The following is a 22,072-nucleotide window of genomic DNA, read 5'->3' on the forward strand; positions in this document are numbered from 1 at the left end:
TCAACATTTTGGCATCTACAGGGAATTTTACCTACATATCTTCAAACGAAAAAACTCAAAATTATAATCCCTGTAACAATAATCTGTTATTCTTCATAACAAACTAAGACTGTACGTAAGAGATCAATGGATTTTCAAACAAACCATAAAATCGAAGAAAGTTTGTTTCACTTTCACAAAATTCATATTTTTACCTTTAAATGTAATATACTTGAAATTCAGTATATTAAAATGCTGGTAGTGGCATTTTCATTATTTAATTCATTTTTTCCTAGTAGATAAAGTCAACAATCAAAATAAAAACAATTTGGTTTTGAGACAGGGTTGCACCCAGGCTGGAGTGCGGTGGTGGAATTTCAGCTCACTGCAACCTCTGCCTCTCAGGCTCAAGCCATCTTTCCATGTCAGCCTCCTGAGTAGCTGTGACTTCAGGCACACGCCACCATACTCAGCTAATTTTATAATTTGTGTAGAGGTGGGGCTTCACTACATCTGCCCACATTGGCCTCCCAAAGTGCTGGGATTATAGCCATGAACCACAGCACCTGGCATACACACACATAAAACAAAACAATTTAAATGATATTTTCCTCTGTAGTGGTATAACGGAAAACACTCATTAAGAGTAACTAACTAGAGGTACTTACTTAAGTATCTTAACTGGATTTACACTTTGTGAAGATTTAAGACTGCAACCAAGTTTGAAAATACTACTTAGAACAGCTTTTTAAAAGTTTACCTAGCTCTGATGTCCAATAAGGTTGATATTAATGGCTTTTCTGAAAAACCTGTATATATCTACATTTAATGTTGCCATCAGAGTAATTATATGCATATTTACTGCTTTCGTCATAGCTGCAAAAGCACAAAATGAGTCTTTAGTGATCACTAAGCCATGTACTTCCTAGTGTAATTTAAAAACATCCAGGTAAATGAGCATGAAAGACTTATACCTTTCTAAATGCTGCCATAAGAGGAGTTATCTTGCGGTTATCTGCTGCATCCACATCTGCACCTGCTTGCACCAGTAACTGAACCACATCGAGGTGTCCACCATTTGCTGCCAGCCACAATGGAGTGTTCCCCTTCTTGTTACGTACATCAATATGAGCTCCCCTAAAAACCAATGACACAGATAGCATTGTCTTTTTTTTTTTTTTTTTTTTTTTTTTAAGATAGGGTCTTGCTCTGTCACCCAGGCTGGAATGCAGTGGTAAGATCATGGATCACTGTAGCCTCCAACTCCAGGGCTCAAGTGATCCTCCTACCTCAGCCTCCAGAGTAGCTGGGACTACAGGCCCATGCCATCATGCTCAGCTAATTTTTAAAATTCTTGTGGAGATGGAGTCTCCCTATGTTACTCAGGCTGATCTCGAACTCCTGGGCTCAAGTAATCCTCTCGACTCAACCTCTCAAAGTGCTAGAATTTTAGGCAATGTCACCACACCTATCTTAGCATTGTCTTAAATAGAATGAAATGACACAGTAACAAAAATCAACTATTAACATGTGAAAATACTCTGTAAAAGATAAAAATTGTCTTCAATATTTGAAGACTTAAATATGTCTTTCTCTCAGAATTATACTACAAAAGCAATATCCTATGAGGCAACTGTATCTGTTTCAGATTATGTATGTTCATATGCAGGTTGACCATCCCTAATCTGAAATCCAGTATCAGAAATCTGAAATTCTCCAATGAGCATTTCCATTGAGTGTCATCACAGGGCTCAAAATGTTCCATGTTTTAGAGCTTTTTCAATTAGGGATACTCAATCTGTTTTTGTTGTATATTAAGGATAACATGCAGGTTTAGCATTCATTCAGTGGGCATGATGTAGATAAGAAGACTCATAGTAAATAAGAGTTAATCGCAGTTACTACCAAATACTGCTGCCTAGAATACCATGCAAAGGTCTTTGAGACTGCAGGAAAATAAATTAAGCAAGCATCTTTGGAAAACTAGCAGTTAACTTCTACATGATTGAAAGTAGAAGGTACCCTGGATCCTGTCTGATGTCTTAAACAGTCCTATAACCACACTTAAAAGCCTTAATTCCTGCAAAGAACAAGAAAATGAACAATAAAGCCTTAGATCACTGCTAGACTTTTAAGACTTGTGTATGGGGGAATGTTTAAGTATGTAAGACAACAGATGGATGCTCAAATAGCTTACTATTATAGATGTTAAAAGTAATACAGACAAGAATGAAAGAAAAACATTTTTAGGTTACATGGAAACAAATCAGACAATGTAGCATAGCTGTGGATGGTTGGAAAACAATGGGTAGGTCTGGGGAAAAAAGCACCTGTAAATCAAATGTGATTAATTGTCCAAAGAGAAAGGTAATCACTAGTAACACTTGTGTTCTTACATGAAGGGTATGGTAACAACATACCTGCCAATAAGAAGCTCACAGAATTTGTAATGCCCTTTATCTGCTGCTATGGTTAAAGCTGTATCTCTTGAGGAGGGAACTGGAGGGGCATTAACATCAGCACCTTTATCCAAAAGAACTCGGCCCACCTCCGCATATCCACCAGAGGCAGCTTCCATTAGTGGTGTGAGACCAGTCTAAGTTTGGTAAAAAATAAAATGTACTGACACATAAGAGACTGGAAAGATCTAAAATTAAAAAATTTTAAAGAATAACAAGTTGAATAAGAAATATGGTACAGTTGTTACCAAGACTCACAACTAGTAACTGACCCTTAGTTCCTTTGAGTTACAGTCTCATCTATTAAAAGAAAATAATTCTACCTAATCTCAATAGTATTGTAAAAATAATAATAACAATATTGTGTAAAATGTAAGCACTTGGCATATAACTGGTAATCAATAAATGCCTCCCTCCCTTCCCTTTCAAAATAGTCTCTTTCAGCTGATAACCCTACTGTCATTGTTACCTATAAAAATTTATCACTTAGGTATTTTCAAGATAATTTATCATGCAGGTATTTGATGCCTGACTGAGTTATAAAGAATGATTTCTGATTAAATACATACATAGGAGATAAATGTTACTAGAAAGCACAAAAATTATAATCAACATGTTGCTACTATAAACCTTAAATATCAAAGCAATAAATTCATGTGTCAATCTCAGCCTTTTTCTTACCTTAGCTCTGTGTTCAACATTTGCTTTTCTATCAAGCAGAAGGCTAACCACTTCAGTTCTCCCTTGGAAGCAGGCTAAGGTAAGGGCAGTGTTCCGATTGGTTTCTATTTGAGCATTTATGTCAGAGCCCATGTCTAACAGAAGCTTAACAGCAGCTGTGTGTCCATTCATAGCTGCTAACATCAGAGGAGAAATGCCCAATTTGCTACCAGTTCTGAGGGTGCAGGTACGAGGAAAACAAATGGAAAAATATACATTTTAAATGACATAGAAAAATTAGAGATGATATAGAATTCTAATCTAACACCATTTTGCAGGACTGTTTAAAAAACTCATTTTCCTCAACCTAGTAAGTCTCGGAGATACTGCCAAGACTCCATTAGAAATGTTTTATTAGAATACTTTTTGTATCTCACTCCACATAATGACCTGGGCTGGAAGGTGATTAATAAGTTATTAGGATAAACTTTCAATCTTAAAGCATGTATTAACTTGCTTAATAAAAGGTTCTAAGATATGTTTACATTTAGTACCATAAGAAACGCGGTAATCAATATTTTTCAAGTTCTATGTCAGGTTTTAATTACTTAAAGTTCATCTCAAAAAGCTCTAATACTTTGAATGCCAAATTTGCAATAAAGGTATTTACTAAATTTGGCACTAAAAAATGGGCATTCTATAAATATCTGTAACAGCCTTACTAAATAAGGCACTTATAGAAAGAGAATACAACTTGCCTAGAGTTAATCTCAGCTCCTGCATTTAGTAATATTTTGATGATGTTCACATAGCCACCAGAAGCAGCTAGACTTAGAGGTGTATAATCAGAAACATTCCTGTGCTCTTTATTTGCCCCTCGAGCTAATAATAGCTCCACCACCTGGAAAGAAAACAACAAAAAAAATATTTTCTTATGGCGAGGCATGTTATCAAAGTGTATATTTTAAACTTCTTCTGGTATACTATACAATAAAAGAAAAGGAAAGTTCTTCCTTCATGATCTGCCCAAAACCAGCCTCTAATGATAGTAGGAGGTCTTGGAAGCCAACAAAGAGATACCTTCTCAAGTAAAACCCATGTAGAAATCTACTAAAATGGTATAGTGTGTTCATGAAAGGTCTGGACTGAAAATATTGGGACATGCTTTAGAAATTAATATTTCTGTTTTCACCACAAAGCGGTAAAACAGAGTAATATGGGATAAGATTTTTTCATACTATATATGTGAATGTACTTAACATATTTTTAAACCTTTCAATCAGTAAGTATTTTAAAATATGGAATAAAAGGTCCTATATTTTTACATTATGAAATTTTCTAACATAATATTGAAAAACCTACATATATTCACTACCTAGATTTTTTTTTTTTGAGATGGAGTCTCGTTCTATTGCCCATGCTGGAGTGCAGCGGCGAGATCTTGGCTCACTGTGTCCTCCACCTCCCAGGTTCAAGCAATTCACCTGCCTCAGCCTCCTGAGTAGCTGGGACTATAGGTACATGCCACTACGCCCGGCTAACTCTTTTGTATTTTTAGTAGAGGCGCGTTTCACTGTGTTAGCCAGGATGGTCTTGATCTCCTGATCTCGCGATCCGCCCGCCTCAGCCTCCCACAGTGCTGGGATTACAGGCGTGAGCCACCACACCCAGCCAAGTGTGTTTTATAAGAAATTGCTAGGCTATTCCTAAAGTGGTTGTACTATGTACACTCCCTTCAATAATGCATGATGAGTTCTAGTAGCATCAGCCTTGGCAACATTTGTTATTGCTAGTCTTCAATGTTAGCCATTCTAGTGGATTTGCAGTTGCATCCCACTAGATCTTAATTGCATTTCCTGAAACCTAAAAATATCTAGCATTTATTTAAGTACTGATTGGCCATTAACAGATCGTTGACCACTATGCCATTTAATGCCTAAACAACCTTTGACACAATATTCATTTTCATTTTATAAATAAGATGTAGGGAAGTCAAGACTGGCTCAAGATCATAGCTCTTATCCCTACTCTTACTATTAATAGATCCTAAAATACTAACTGAGAAATAATAGATGTTAATGAACAGTGCTTTATCTTGTATCTCAGTAAAACTACGTCCAGTTTTAGATACGACATTCTGTCCATCATTTTTTGCGTTCAGAGCCAGTAAAACTAGGCCACTTATGTGGCAAGGTTATAAAAACAAGAAAAAATATGGCATTAGGCAATTTTATAAACAGTATAGAACACGCTAATCAAATTTCTCAAACTGTTCTGCTCCCAAAATATCCAATATAAAACAAAATCTGTGACTTTATAGTAAAATGACTCCAACATTTTATTAATCACTTCAAAATACTTACCTGTTCTATTGACACCAAATTAAAGTAACGAAGTGTTCACAGGCAAAATTATCACCCTAACATACGTCTACAGTTGTTACAACCTCATGTTACATTTTAACAAAAATACGTAATTCATAAAAATTACAGTGCCCTATTGCCTTTAATGTTACTTTTAAATAAAGGAAATCAACTAATTTCTTGTTGATTCAATATTGAAAAATTTGTTCTTATATAAAGCAAGTACTTTTTCAAGCTACATAATGATTGAAAATTTCAGTCAAGGCAAAATTTTGCTTTCCAGGATTGATGGGAATTTTTACTTCTTCTGGAATGGTAGAAATAATTTATCAAATTAAATAGTTTATTTTTCACTATCTTATTATTTGGCTTATAATACACTTAACATATCTATTGTCTCTACTATGAATTATAGAAGAAAAAAGTGACACAACTAGAAGAAACAAAATAGTAGGGACAGGCAAGGCTCCTTGTTCTTTTGTGGAGTATTCTAGTAATAAGTGTATCTAACTATCCATTAATATAATATCTACTCCAAATATAAGGAAAAAAAATTACAGAAAAATAAACCATGCCTATATTATCACTGTTAATAGATTTCAGTTTTTTACTTTACATAATGAAGGATCACCAAGCCCTATCTTCTTGCACTTATGTAACTTTATTAGATTTCCCATTCTTTTGTATAGGAACTATTATATCTCTTAAAATTGTTTATTTACAAGTTTATTTTAAAAATCTAGTGGGTCTAACTAACTAGAGTTCAATATAACATTATGTGCTTTCACTGTGGAAAACTAGGGGGAAAAGCTACTTTAAGATACTCAAATGGGAGGTAATAGTTTCCCAGTTCGCGGGTCAGAGTACCATTACATATAATATTTCAAGAAGGATACTGACATAAAGGGTGAAATAGTCATGATGGTGAAGGGCTTGGAAAAGGTATTCTCAGACTAACAACCAAAACGGGACTTGTTTCACAAAGAGAATAGGTGACTTCAGGAAAAAAATATTTGGAGATAGAAGAAGGTATAAACCTCTTTCCATTTGTTTAAAGAACAAAAGTAAGAACTGTGGAGAAAAAAATAAGGCATACTTCAGGCTTAATAAATAGGAAAACCTTATAAATAAAAAAGAGAAAAAAAAAAAGATTTTAAAGCTGAGTAAGACACTGATCTGAATGACCTAATGTGCTTTCTAAATCTAAGATTCAATAATTCCTTGATAGAGAAGGGAATCTATGGAGACAACACATCTGGTTTATATCCTCTGTACAAAGGACTGGATTTGAAAAAGAAAAAAAAGTATTATCCAGCTGACTGTGAAATGCCACAAGATACACAAGTGAGTATAAAGCTGTATTTTCTCAGGTTTAGCTAATCTCTATCAGTTTTTCTAGTTTCCTTAAAAAACCGAAAGGTCGTATAATCTTACCATCTTACCCAAGAACCTTGCCTCCAGAGTTGAGAAAGGGTGGGGGAAATCAAAACAAGACAAGAGTTTTCAAAACACATAAAAATGGAGTATTCTTAGTTCTCTACTAATCTTACAGATAGTAACAGAGACTGGTATTAAGTATTTTCTATGCCATGTACTATAGGGCAGGCAAAGATAAGTTAATATATGCCCTGTACATTAGGACTTACTGATTTGACTTTGAATAGTCTTTCTCCTACCCTAAATTCAATAAACAGGGATTCCTATAGCACTATTACTTTTAGATGAGCAGGATTCTAAACAATGTGTGATTTTTCTGGCAAGACAGCTTACAGCTAACAATGATACTCATCAGTTTGTTTGTAAACAGTAGTTTCAGTTATCGTGATAAATCTATAAATGCCAAAGCACTGTTCTGATAGAAAAAATAATATAAGTGAAAGTACACATCTGCTAAACAGAGAGAGGAAAACAATTACACTAAGGGAAACATTACCTCCTGTCTTCCCCCAGAACAGGCCAAGGACAGTGGTGTGTCCTTGGTTCTTTCTGACTGGGCTTCAATGTCTGCACCATTGTCCAGCAATATTTCCACAACACCAACATGACCAGCTGTGGCAGCCAAGATGAGTGGAGTAAAACCTGGAGAAAAATAATGATCTTCTCACTATATGCTAAGCAAAGGAACAAAATATATAACTTTCAAAACAGGACTAAGAAATAATGTTTCTAAATAGATTTTTTGACCAGCATTAATAACAAATAAAAGTAGGCCCTACCTTTCTTGTCTCGGTGCTCTATACTAGCTCCTCTCTCTAGCAGTGTTTGTACCAGTTCCTCGTGGCCACCAGCACAGGCAAGTGTTAGCGCTGTGTCATGATTACTCTCAGTCTATAAAAAATTATTTTTTGGTTAGTTTATTAAATAACTTAAGATGCTAATATCAAATACACAATATACAAACATACCAAATGCACACAAATACATATGTATCACTCTACGGTATCAAGCATTTGAAAAGCAAGGTTTACGGCCAGGCACAGTGGCTCAGACCTACAATCCCAGCACTTTGGGAGGCTAAGGTGGGTGGATCATGAAGTCAAGAGATCAAGACCATCCTGGCCAACATGGTAAAACCCCGTCTCTACTAAAAATACAAAAATTAGCTGGGTGTGGTGGCATACGCCTGTAGTTCCAGCTTTTCAGGAGGCTGAGGCAGGACAATCGCTTGAACTGGGAGGCAGAGGTTGCAGCGAGCTGAGATTACTGCACTCTAGACTGGGCAACAGAGCGAGACTCCATCTCAGAAAAGAAAAGAAAAAAGAGAAAGAAGAGAAGGGGAGAGGAGGGGAGGGGAGAGAAAGGTTTACTTAATTTTTTCCACATTAGTAGCCAACTTGTGAGTTTTTTTTAAAGGCTACAAATAAATATTTGAACTTTATGAGCAATTCTTTTTTCTTTTTTTCTTTTTTTTGTATTCACCTGAATAGTCAGGGAACTTTCACTTATTTTATTTAGGTTTTCTTTTTTTTTCGAATTCCAACCAGAAGCTAAATACAATCGGAAACTAGTAAAGCACTAGTTTTACTTAAAGCAAGCATCAAGAAAAATAAAGTATGACTTTCAATCACATGAAAGAAATTGAAAGAAATACTGTGATTCACTTGTGCTTTTGGCCATTAAAGGAGAAAGATTTATCAGATTTATTTTCCTATTTCAAATAACTTTAAAAAAAAAAAACCTCTTTGAAACGATAGTGTTTAGATAGACAGTGCAGATGATTCCTGAGGACAGAAATGATTAACCCAACTTACTGCCTGGAGAGTTTCCAGGCTACAGTGCAGACAGCAAGTATCCAAGCAGAGTCTGGCAGTCTCCCCAACTTGGGAAGACAGAATATGGAGAGTTCAAGGTGGCTAGAATTCATGGAGCAGATTACTGAAGAGGAGAGCACTGCAGAGAGGGTACTCTGGAGATGTGCAGAGTATTCCCATCAAATCTTCGGCTGAATTTTGATTAGCCCATGTGCATGAGGAAATTATCCAAGGCCAGGGAAGGACCAACAGAGAGAATCAGGCTGAATAATACTCAAAGGTCACATGGGGCCAAGAATAGTTTGGTTCCCACCAGCCAGAGCAGAAAGACCTCAAAACACATAGGATGTCAAATAGAATCCTCAGTAGGTAGCGCCAAGTTAGCAGTTGTGGACCCACCTAACAAACTGAAAAGCAGATCTTAAAAGAAAAAAATTTATTTCCAAGTAACTTAGCTGTGTTTGAGAAAGAAGCTCCAAAATACAAAGGAACCAAACATCCAAATTGTACTGTGTATTTTTAAAGACAAAGACTATTATGAGACATGACACTATCTACATATGGCTTGCTTCTGCCTTCTTAGCAATAGTGACCAACACTAGATTTACCAGTGTTCATACTCTGTTACAGTTTAAATGCTAGCCTAGCAAACTACCTAATTTCTCATACTTTTATTTTTTATTTATTTTTTATTTTTTGAGATGGAGTCTTGCTCTGTCTCCCAGGCTGAAATGCAGTGGTACGATCTTGGCTCTCTGCAATCTCCACCTACTGGGTTCAAACAATTCTCCCTGCCTCAGTCTCTTGAGTAGCTGTGTTCACAGGCGTGTGCCAACACCTCAAGCTAGATATTTTTAGTACTCTACTAGCAACATGTGACTATTAGCACTTGAAATATGACTCGTGTAACAGAAGAACTAAATTTTTAATTGTATTTAACTTTAAATTTAATAACTGATATTTAATCTGGTTACTGGAAAACTTAGGATGTCTCAAACAATTTGAGTAAATGAATCTACTTTTCGACTGCACATTTAATCAAATGTAAATACAATCAAGTATTTCCAATGAAATCCAAATTTAGATATAAGTAGGGTGAAAAATCTGGGACTGAGGAGGTTTCTGAGATGAGGGACTTTTGGTGCTACAACAGGAAAGTCCTAGGAAAACCAAAATGATTTGATCACTCCAGCTATAAATGTAACATGCCCACCAAATTTTGAAGACTTTTAGTATAAAGCAAAAATGTAAATTATCTCAGCAATTGTGTTTATTGACTACATGTTAAAACAATATTATGGATATATTAAGTTAAATAAAATATATTTCAAAATTCTCCAGGCGTGTTGGCTCATGCTTGTAATCCCAGCACTTTGGGATGCCAAAACGAGCAGATCATCTGAGGTCAGGAGTTCCAGAACAGCTTGATCAACAGGGAGAAACCCTGTCTCTACTAAAAACACAAAATAAGCTGGGCACGGTAGTGCATGCCTGTAATCCCAGCTACTTGGGGGGCTGAGGCAGAAGAATTGCTTGAACCTGGGAGACGGAGGTTGCAGTGAGCCAAGATCACACCCTTGCACTCTAGCCTGGGCAACAAGAGCGAGACTCCATCTCAAAAATAAAAATAAAATAAAATTCATTCCATTTCTTTCTTTTCACATTTTTTAATGTGACTACTAGAGAATTTAAAATTAAAAACGTGTCTCACCTTATTTTTCAACTAGGCAGTGTTACTCTAAGTATTTCCCTCATTTTCACATATGTACCTCTATTACAGTACTTATCACCAATCTGCCTTACATGTCTGTCTCCCACAGAAACTATAAATTCCTGTGAGGTAAGGAACGTATCTTATTCATGTTTGTATTTTCTACCTACCTATAAGTGATGCTTTACTTAGGAAACAATAAATGATATTTAAGTAAAACGAATGGCAATAGCTGTAAAAGTCACAGATTCAAAAACTATTACTAATAAACATAATAAACAAGGGACTACATATAGCATTGACTGCATTTACACATTGCATTTGCAGACAGTATATAATAATCACAAAATGGAAAAGCATGTTGTCCCAGAAAGCAAATAACTCTAAAGACCAAATTCTATTATAAGAAATGAAAAACAAAAGACAAAAGGAAAAATCAGTAAGAGTCAAGAAAAAAGAAAAAGCCTACTAGTCAGTGATGAAGAGGGAGACCGGAAAAGCTGCTCTGCAGAAGAGGCTGGCAGAGAGCAGAGCTACTGACTGCAGAGATCAGGGATGGCCACAAGGGAGAGATGCACCAACTACAACAATGGAGAAGGACATGAAACTTAAATGAGTGACAGCTTTGACTGTGTTAGAGTATCTGATCTTAATTTCAGGTTTATCGGAAGAAATTATATCTGATTTCAGATAAAAAAGGATAAAGGGTCTGTTAAGTAACTCCAACGAACACACAAACTAACAATTGGTGGAGATGGGCTTTAAAAAGCTGAAAGATATTGATAACAAAATCCTGTTCTTCCCACTATTATCACAAAAGGGCCCTAAGGGACAGCAGATTGTGGTGAATCTAATGTTAAGTGTTTGTGACTTATGTTCACTATACTTTGGTGCATATGCAATCAGCAGAAGAGTCAATTTTGCAATGAAGTTTATAAGGTTTCTAAAATTATTCCAGGGTTTAAAGAGTAATTTAGGAAAGCTATGACAATCTCAAACAAAAAATGAAGAGATGTACACCAAATTTGCAAAAGATAAGCACGGAAAGTTTTAGTGGACCAGTAAAACATTTTTTCCAACATTACAAAACATAAATTCAACGGACATTTATTAAGCACCTTTTACATTCAAAGCATTCTACTAAGTACTCTAGGGTTGACAAGATAATAAAGGACTCAACGGAGCTTAGTGATTACTATACTGGGCAAATTCAGGTTCAAACTAGGAGAGAAGCATAATAATATATTATGAGATTTCAAGAAACAAACATTGAAAACTTAAGAAAGCGGCTTTAAATTCCTTGTGGAAATGAAGTTAAAAGTGGGCAACTCCATTGTATTTCTGTATGAAGGAGAAACTAAACCAACTAACACGATAATCTTTTAAGACAATAATGAAAGAATTTGAAAAGTCTGAAGCGAGGTTTCCATCTTCCTAAAAATACCTACACAATCCCAAAATGGCAAGAAATATTACTCTGTTTCTCAGTACATCAACAGAAAAATGGTCTGAAATAGAAAGCTGGGTTAATATTAATAATGACAAGGTAAAGAAAAAAAGAAGTGTTTCAAATACTGGTCATGGAAATAATTATAATAACAGCTGATGATTTTGTAGAAGGCAAAGTACCACTTAAAAGAAGGATCCTTTTTACTCAAATTATATTGCACAAAGTTATATTAGTCAAGAAGTTATATTACTTGTCACATATCTAAGAGAAAGTCCCAAATCTGAATAAGGAGACAGATGTCTGGAGCGTTAAGAGCTCATTCAGGTTTACATTCTAAGGAAAATTTCAGTTAGCCCACGATGCCATAATATATATACCATTCTATATGATAACAGAGGTTGCTATGATGAATTCTGGCTTATAAAAAATGAAAATATATTTAATGTAAAAATATCAACATGAATATTCCATTTTATAACAGTGAAACAAAATGAAAAATAAGAAATAGTAGTAACACAGATGGCAATACTGAAGGAAAGGCAACTTTTAATGAGCTGAAATTCAGGTGAAAAAGCACTGAACTGTTTTTAAAAAAGGAAGTATATTGGGTACATTGGTTTATGCCTGTAATCCTAACACTTTGGGAGGCTAAGGCAGGAGGCCAGACGTTCGAGACTAGCCTAAGCAACACAGCAAAACCCATGTCTACAAAAAAATTAGTCGGAAGTGGTGTGGAATGCCTGCACTCCTAGCTACTTTGAGGCTGAGGTGGGAGGATCATTTGAGCTCAGGAGTTCAAGGCTACAGCAAGCTGTGATGGTGCCACTGTACTCCAGCCTGGGTGACAGAGTGATACCCTGTCTTAAAAAAAAAAGAAAGGATGGGGTACATCATCTATTAATTACTCTTAATATAATTAAATTACTTTGATTACTAGGACGTAAAGAGTTGAACTTTTTTTTAAAACTTCCACAATTGTTGAAATCCTTAATATCTTGCTTTCTAACCCAGTCAGGTTATATGTAAATTTAAAAAGTGGGACTGCACTTCAATGTATTCAATAAATGAGAATAATTCATAAAATAAATAACCTATTTAAAACTAGTTCATATGAACAAGTAGAATGCATAAATTTTAAAGCAGAATGCTTTAATGGTAGCATATTATATGTCACTGTTAATTAATTTTTGCTAGCTTAATTTCTCTTGTTAAATCATTGTGATTAAACTATTCTCTGTATTGCAAACCAGTAAGAATAGAGAAAAATATTCAAATTATACCATTAAAAGTAAAAGATAATTTCACATACTCTCCGCCATTAATTAGCTGTTGGGCAAGGTAGTTAATATCTTTATGTCTTATATTCCTCAAATGAAAAACAGTAATAATAAGAGTACCTACTTCATGGGATTGTTATAAATATTAAGTTAAATAAGTTAATATCTGCAAAGTGTTAAGTCTGTATGTTAAGGTTTGTTAGATAAACAAATGGAAGATCCAAATATTAAAGAATGTTTAATCTTTCAGAACAGAACATGAATCTTAGTATTAATTTCTTAATTATATCATTTGTCACAGCACAATATTATCACACATAATCAAAGTACCTACTATGTTTAAGAGCCCACAAAATTTTTATTTTCTTATCAAAACAAAAACTTCAGATGGATTGAATACAAAAGGATTTTCATTTTTAATCACTTAAGTATCTGCTTGATATAAAAACTAGTAATTTTTTTTTTTTTTGAGACAGAGTCTCACTCTGTTGCCCAGGCTGGAGTGCAATGGTATGATCTCAGCTCACTGCAACCTCTGCCTTCTGGGTTCAAGCACTTCTTCCGCCTCAGCCTCTCGAATAGCTGGGATTACAGGTGTGCGCCACCATGCCCAGCTAATTTTTGTATTTTTAGTAGAGACAGGGTTTTGTCATGTTGGCCAGGCTGGTCTGGAACGCCTAACCTTAGGTGATCTGCCCACCTTGGCCTCCCAAAGTGCTGGGATTACAGGTGTGAGCCACCACGCCTGGCCACACTAGTAAATTTTAAAAACAAGTATGAAAAGGGAAAAAAATGTGAACAATTATTTTTGAACAGTATTTTTTTCCAAGGTAGGAACTTTTTAATATCTAACTAAACATGTATGGTAAAACTCCACAGAGAGTAGTTTAATTTAGGTTTGGCTAACCCAACAAATGACAAAACTTGATGTATAGATCAGATAAATAAAGAGTAAATGTTTAAGGAGCCATATTCAAATCTTTCTATAAAAGCATGCCTACTATATTTAAAATGTAAGTTTAAAAAACAATTTTAATTAAAAAACGACATGTAACTTCTCAGAATTAATTTATAATATAGTGATAGTTGGTGATTGATACACCCAGAAAAAATCATTTCACCATCACTACAATAATTTCATATTCAGTAAAATCAATATCTAGACAAACTTTTTCTGTGCTTGTTTAAAAACATTTTTATAAAGAAGTCTTTTTACATTTTGGTGAAGTACTTACTTTTGCTAATGGAATCAATTCTTGGGCCCATAAAAATCAGAAAACTACTTCTTGCTACACATGACAGTCTCTGCCGTGGGCAGTGGCTCATGCTTGTAATCCCAGCACTTTGAAAGGCTGAGGCAGGCGGATCACCTGAGGTCGGGAGTTTGAGACCAGCCTGCTCAACATGGTGAAACCCCATCTCTACTAAAAGTACAAAAAACTAGCTGGGTGTGGTGGTGGGCACCTGCAATCCCAGCTACTCAGGAGGCTTGAGGCAGAAGAATCACTTGAACCCAGGTGGCAGAGGTTGTAGTGAGCCTAGATCTCACCAATGTACTCCAGCCTGGGTGACAGAGTCAGACTCCACCTCAAAAGAAAAAATAATAACAACACAGTAGCCTCAAAGCAAAAGAGACTGGAGAAAAATAATGCAAGTTCAACACCAAGTTCAAACCAATTCTGCAATGCTATCAATATTAAATTTAAATAACTACCGTTCAACACATGAATGTCTCAATTTTTTTTTAAAGGCTATGTAGGTGGTAGTTAACAGTGGTGTCTTTGGGGTGTGATGGCACACCTGTAATTCCACCTACTCAGGGAGGCTAAGACGGGAAGATCGCTTGAGCCTAGGAGTTTGAGACCAGCTTGGGCAGCACTGCGAGAACCATTACAAAAGAAAAAGGAAAGAGTAGTGTCTTTGAAGTCAGACTTGAATATTCCCAGCCCTGCCGTTTCATAGCCTAAATGAAGTGACTAATAAAATGCTTAATCTCTCTCGTAGCTTCAGTGTCTTCTTCAGGGAGAAGGGTATTAAGAGTAGCTACTTCATGAATGGTCTGAGGATTAGATGAGACGATTCCTTAAAAATAGTCAATCCCTAGCAATTTTAAGTACTCAACAACAACAAAGAAGTCAGTACATAAAAAACAACAGACATGTGGGCAGCCAAGTAAGAACAGAAATAAAATTCCGTTTCCATAGTGTTACTGAGAAACATTTTAATAAAAAGGAAACTTTATTTTTAACAGGTTAAGAGTACATGCCCTTAATGGGCCATCCAACACAAACATACACACACACTCACTCTTCTCTCTTTCTCCCAGTGTTCCCTCTGCTAAAATTCAGGCTTTATTATAAAGAAATAATCACATATAAAACTAAAAGTTTTATAATGTACACACCCCAGGTACCAGTCAAAAAAAACTAAAATGCAAACATTTCTCCGTCCTGATGGCCATGTACATATGGTGTCAATTATGTATATGACTTATAAAAATATAAATTTTATATTAGAACCCATTTCCTTTTACATGCAATTAATTATATATTTCAAACCATATCTTCTACTAATTAGTAGTATTTCTTTTATATCCTCTTTTAAAGTTTTTTTAAAAACGGTTACTTGATGACCTTCGAAACCAGACCATCACATAATTATCATAATAATCTATATTTGGCATTTTATTTTTTAAATGTGAATTCTAATTAATTTAAAACTGTGGCTCAAGACTTTGCCTAGAGACAAAGCAATCTTTCATGGTTTAAATCTTTAAAAGTTAATGCTTGTAATTATGGCATCATTCCAGTGAAAAACCCTCTCTCTTAAATGTGGGTCTTACCTGTGCATCAATATCAATGGCAGGGTAGATAGGAAGCATGGCTGAAGGAGAGATGATAGGACTTGGAGTTGGAGTCTGAGGTTGGGAAATGGAAGCAGCGATACTGTGGGTAGGAGTGTTTGACATTGCAGATGCTCTTCCACTGACTGCTGTTAAACAAAATAACTGCACTTAATAAGGATGAAACATTGTTAAGTAATAGTAAGACATATTAACTCAAAAATATTTAAAGACTTCTTAAAATAAAATGTCTACAGGAAGACTACTATAGCACTAATAACTAATTTTCCTAGTTCTTATTGACTGATGACAGTCTAAAATTATAATGTATATTGAGTAACTCATTTTCTAAATAATAATCCAACTGAAAAACAAATTCTCGTTAAGTAGTTGTAAAATCTTAATTCAAAATAACCCTGAAAATAAAAATGTTTATGTATTAAATATAAATGCAAATGGAAAGTTGTCCATTATATCTTACTTAGAAAAGGGATCAAAGGTCAAACAGTCATGATCAAAAGGGGAAATATGTGGTTTTTACTTGCCAATTTCACACCTTACATTCTAGAACTAGTAAAAATAATACTACTTTTGGAGAGCGAGAAATCTCACTATGCAATCATTTAAAACATTTCCTACTGTTTTACTAACTGCAGACAGGAATATAGTAATATTGTGCATTGTAGCCCTCTGTATGACAGGACAGTCAAATATGAAAATTTGTTCCTCATATAGAAGTGTAGTTGCTCATATGAAGAATTGTTTCTGAGGGGGCTAAAATGCTCACCAATGAATCCAGCAATCACACTAACTTAGGACAAAATTAAAAGATTAGGGTAGAAATAAATGTATGCACACAAACATTCTTCAAATATGGATTATTATTCTTCTAAGTATGATATTGCTGTGATATTATTTTCACCAAAACGTGCAACTTAAGAAAAGGCTATTCTGGTCAGTACTAGAGATGGGAGGACTCCAAATATGCTGGCATAGGATATACTGTAGATTCAGCTGAGGGTACTTTATTCTTTGATTGCGTTGTTTCTGGAGTTGATATGTGAACATCAAATCCCCCAATCGCATTAAAAATGATATAATATTAAAGTATGGGCATTTATCTTTGACTGGTCAACAGCAGTGTGGATGTGTATTATCAAAGTAGTTATCAACTACATCAGACAGAAAACAATCATGATTCACAACTGGATCTGAAACCAGGCAAAAGAGATTAAGATCCTGTCAAGAATAAAACTAAAATTTATCTTATTGTAACAATTTTAAACATGATTATAATTTAAGAAATCTATTTTACATTAAATCCTTAGTTCAGGCACAAACATACACTATACATTATAGCAACACACATTCTATAATTATACATTTTTAAGTCCACTTAAAAGCCAAAGGAAAAACAAAGGAGAAAACAAAACAAAACAAAACAAAACAAAACACTTTGAATCCTTAAGGATCCAGACCAATAGAAAAGGTCATATACTAATATATTAAACAGACCATCTACTGATCTTGATATTGTTACTCCATATTGATAGTTTTGTATGTTATAAAAAGATCAAGATAATTTAAATGTACATATTGTAGATATAAATTTCAAAATAATATAAAATCTAGAGCTCTTAAAATTGATTACATACCTCCTTTGATTGGATTTTCACAGTAAAAATGTTAAATACAAAAAGTCGCTTAAACAGGATGAACACCAGTCTGTCTGAATCACTAAATTTTATTTTAAAACACTAAACAGGTTAAAAAAAAAATCTAAACTTTCTTGTTAAAGGACTAAATTATATTATACATTAAAACTGCAATATATTTTTTTTAAAACCTAAAATTACAGCTTTTTTTTTTTTTTTAAGTCAAATTGGTTGTTCTTATCACCTCATCTAAAAGGAGATAGGAAAAATCAATTATCTCATCATTTCCACTGGGGTACCTATGAACTGGTTTACTAAAATTAAGTAACTGTCAATCACACATACATTCTCTACAAGTAAAAGTAACAAATGTAAATATGTAGGTACTGAAGGAACTACAGTAAAAATTTTTACATGTGGGGCTTCTGTTTCAGGGTTAGATTTAGAGAGAGAGAACCACATGTAAGAAAAGTTTTAACGTCAACATAGGAAAAAGGGAACTGGAGATGATAGCAAAGGCAAGGTATTGAGACAGGTTAAACAGGGAGCTGATTCTGGTTTGGCAAATGTGAAGAACAGGAAAGACAGACAATTTTGGTCAGCAAATTTTATGATATAAGTCTAATAAATGAAAACTAAGAAATTAAGAACAGGGACTGTACTAGAGGGAGGGAAAGAAGATGAGACTAATGAGGCTATAATATACATCAAAACCCTAAGAAATAAGTGGAAATCATCATAAAGCAACTGAAAGAATACATCCTACCATAGAAATTTAAGATTGAGGATGCAAAAGTGAGTGCATAAATGTGTTTGTGTGTGCATGTGCACATGCCTGTTGTCAGGGATGAGTTGCAGGTAGCCAAATGCTTTTAATCCTACTTTTTCTCCTTCTGGCTATCTTTCCTCTCCCCATAGAAATGAGCATAATAAAAAAGTAAAATATTTCTGTATTATGAAAAGCATTTGTTGTATTTCCTAAAAAGTTATGTGCACTTAAAAAATTTTTATACGGAACACTGGGAACACATATAAGAGAATTGTTTTTGTTTCAAGTATGAATCAAAAGAAAAGATACTTTACAAACTTCTGATAATTCTGATCAGCATACAAAACTGCACAACTAGTAAATCATTGTTGACAATTATGCCCAAGCACATCAGGTAAACTCTGATATTATATCAAAAAAATTTTTTTAAACATCCATTATTATGTAATGCCTATTCTTTATTAAATGGATAAGTAATATTTAACTCTATACATCCTTTGGTAGTTTGACATAATAGGACACTATTATTAATAAATTCATGGCCATGGACATAGTATCAAATTTAGGGTTAATGAACTTTCACAGGATATTTAATATTTTTAAAATTCTATTCCCAATTATTATAATCAGCTAGTCATGATTAGTAGTGATTTTCAAATCTACAGAAAAATTTCACACTCATCAATTAGAGTGGTACAATTCTTACTACTAATTATTATTAGTATTTTTCCAATGTGGTTATTTAACCCTTAGACTAGCAGAAATTTTCATTCCACATGTTATAACTATTGAGGTGCTATTAAAGGAGAACTAATAAACTTTACAGATATTTATAAGTATAAAATCTGTCTCAGCTGGTTTCTTAATATCTGAATGTTAGCTAAATATCTAAACACTACACAATTTAGTTTTCTATTATTCTTTTAAAAGATGAAACTTGGAAAAAAATGTATAATCTCATCATATGTAATGCTACTGAAACAGTTTTAAAATTAGAAAAATCATCTTTTAAGTACAGACCAATGAATAAAAAAGGGGAAGAGATCAGATGAAAGTTACCAGCATTTCACTGTTTATTCCTTTCATTCTTCTGTTTTCCTTTCCAAATTTTGTTTTTTAATGAAGCAAATTATCCTTCTCAGTATAGCACTGTTATGGCTTACAACCCTATAAAATCTAATCCCATTACTTTGTTACAAAACTTACAAAAAATAAGTACTAAAAACTAGAAACATTAAAACAACTTTCTAAAATATATCTTCTTGCCCAATGAAACTAGTTATAATAGAATGAAATTTATCTGGCTACACATCTAAAATATATCATTTATGATACTTTCAGGGGGCCACATCTTCTCATGATACAGTTAGAAAGAGACTACACATTAACATTCACAGGGGACAAAATCACTTACATACAGTATAATTAAACTATTTGGTTTGGTACTTTATTAATTTTGTAAAAGTGTTTTTTTTTTTTTTAATATCCATCAGGTTTGAAGTCTGATCCATTAGGATATAAAGGATTTATGTTCATAAATAAGCTTCCTGATGTATCCTACTAGTTTTGCACTTCAACTTCAATCAACTTCCCAGTTTATTGGTTTGAATACAGAAGCAAAATGCCAAAATGCAATCTCAGTATTCTGAACTTAAAGGAAAAAAATGAAAACAAAAACAAAAATCAAACATCAACCCCACTACTGAAAATCCTACATACTCAAGCTACCAAGCTAAGCCAGAAAGCTTCAGTCATTTGTATTGAATGAGCTAATCTTTAATTCCACCTGTATCCTTTTGAGAACTTCTGAGATTGAACTAATATTTCTAAAGATAGACATGAGTCAGGAGTCCAAAAATAGTTCTCAAGTTGGGTAACGGCAAAAAATTTGGGTACATTCTTACTCGCCTTAAGCAAATCATATTTGATACCTGCTCATAACAATATAAACCCACCTGCCATGATGTCATCCAGCGTGTCATTGAGGGTCTGAGCAGGGCTGGCTACCATTAACCCTTGTTGTGTTTCTGTCAGAATTCCTTGCCCCAGCCCTGCCAACTGTGCTTGGCCCAGTACTGGCTGTCCAACTATCACTCCTTGCAGTTCTGTAAGATTTGCGATGGACCCTGGAGGCAAGGGACCTGCCGCCAGAGGCAAAGCTTGAGGCATCGCCAGAGGCTGGATTGGTGCAAAACCCATCTGAGCAGCAGTCTGCTGGGGTTCATCCTTAAGCAAAACGGGATCCACTTGCTGTAACCGTGCATAGTCTCCCTCGGAAAGCTGTTCTCCAACCCCAACAGGAGTTAGTAATCCCAGGTGTTGGCAAGACTGTTGCTGCTGTTGCTGAAGTTGAATTCTTTGAGCTTTAACCTCTAGATACTGCTTTTTTAGCTGCTGCTGAGTTTTCAGTTGTAACTCTCGTTCTACTTTCTGTAGTTCCTCCAAAATCTTTTGTTTCTTCTGAATTTGTTCCTCCCTCGTTTTGTTCAGCTCCTCGATCTTCTCCTTAGTAAGTTGGTCAGCATGAGCCAGTTCCAAGGACTGCAGCTGTGCATTCTTTTCTATGGCTTCTTTTATCCTCTGTTCCAGTTCTGTTAACTTTCCCTGAGCCTCTTCTACAATGCTCTCTGGAGACTGATTGGTGATGTAACCCTGTACATCCTGGCTGTTTGCTGGCAAATGGCTGCTGGACTTTTGTTTAGAAGCAGCTGTGTGAAAAAGAAACCCCCTCAGAAGTGCACATGAATGGCATCCTCATTACAGAGTTACTGTTGGGAGGTTTAGTGTCAACAGTTATGCACTAAGTTATCATATCCATAAAAGGTGAAACTGCACTGTTAGAAAGTTAAAAGCAAATCCACCTTTTCCACAAATATAAAATGTATGTATTTTATGTGCAAAATCTTTGTAAATTAATTTCAGAATCTTAAAAATATCACATGGCTAAAATTAGACAACAGAGGAATGCAGGTTTGTGATACCTAAGTGTGCAATTAAAGTAACATCTAGGGCTATGTGTAGATATTTTATATGGTCATAAAGATGTTAAAACTCATCATAAGAACAGAATAATAATGCTAAATTGTTAGGGTGAAGAGAAAACAGACCTCTAAGTCAGGTTTTTTCACATTTCATAGTCTGTGCCTTTTAAACACACACACATACACACAAGGAGTACCCAAACCACTAAGAAGTAACAAGAAATTAAATCCAACGAAAACATATGTCTTTGTTGGGGCCTAATATCTTCAAAACTAATATAGGCAAGATATAAATTCACATATTCACACAGCTATCTGGCCAGTAGAGAATTGGGATTCAGTCTCCCTGGAAGAAAAGATGCTGGACTATGCCATCCACTGTATCTTCTGACAGCCAGGTGAATAGACAGATCTGGCTACAGGTACAGCAATCAATTGTTTGCTATATCAACTGAAAAAGGTGCCAAGGCTCTAAGTTGATGGTAGTGATTGAAAAGAGCTGGTGAAAATATAGCATTCTTGTTCATAAAAGAATATAGGTAGCCAAAAACCGAAAAATAAAAACTGCATTGTTTCTTCAGGTAAAACTTTTAAAAAGAAAAACTAATTCAAACTGGTAGGTATAAAATGTTTGGGGACATTACTTAAGAACATGCATGGTATAAATCCACAAGT

The 22,072-nt window shown here is 34.7% G+C and overlaps 1 protein-coding gene across 8 annotated transcripts in view; it reads right to left on the bottom strand.

Moving 5' to 3' along the window:
* ANKRD17 (ankyrin repeat domain 17) overlaps nucleotides 1-22,072 on the bottom strand; it is a 180,430-nt gene that overhangs the window by 41,330 nt on the left and 117,028 nt on the right. For 5 of the 8 annotated variants that reach the window (XM_074396253.1, XM_074396250.1, XM_074396255.1 and 2 more), the window contains 8 exons: nucleotides 20,372-21,124; nucleotides 15,993-16,141; nucleotides 7,678-7,789; nucleotides 7,395-7,540; nucleotides 3,863-3,999; nucleotides 3,120-3,339; nucleotides 2,400-2,575; nucleotides 954-1,116 (listed from right to left, as the gene is read on the bottom strand). In XM_074396253.1, coding sequence (XP_074252354.1) covers nucleotides 954-1,116; nucleotides 2,400-2,575; nucleotides 3,120-3,339; nucleotides 3,863-3,999; nucleotides 7,395-7,540; nucleotides 7,678-7,789; nucleotides 15,993-16,141; nucleotides 20,372-21,124 — 1,856 coding nt within the window. The remainder of the gene's footprint in view (nucleotides 1-953; nucleotides 1,117-2,399; nucleotides 2,576-3,119; nucleotides 3,340-3,862; nucleotides 4,000-7,394; nucleotides 7,541-7,677; nucleotides 7,790-15,992; nucleotides 16,142-20,371; nucleotides 21,125-22,072) is intronic. The other 3 variants (XM_074396252.1, XM_074396257.1, XM_074396256.1) reach the window with 3 other exon arrangements.

Source organism: Saimiri boliviensis, chromosome 3, assembly GCF_048565385.1.
Source record: "Saimiri boliviensis isolate mSaiBol1 chromosome 3, mSaiBol1.pri, whole genome shotgun sequence".
In the NCBI taxonomy this organism is placed as follows: Eukaryota; Metazoa; Chordata; class Mammalia; order Primates; family Cebidae; genus Saimiri; species Saimiri boliviensis.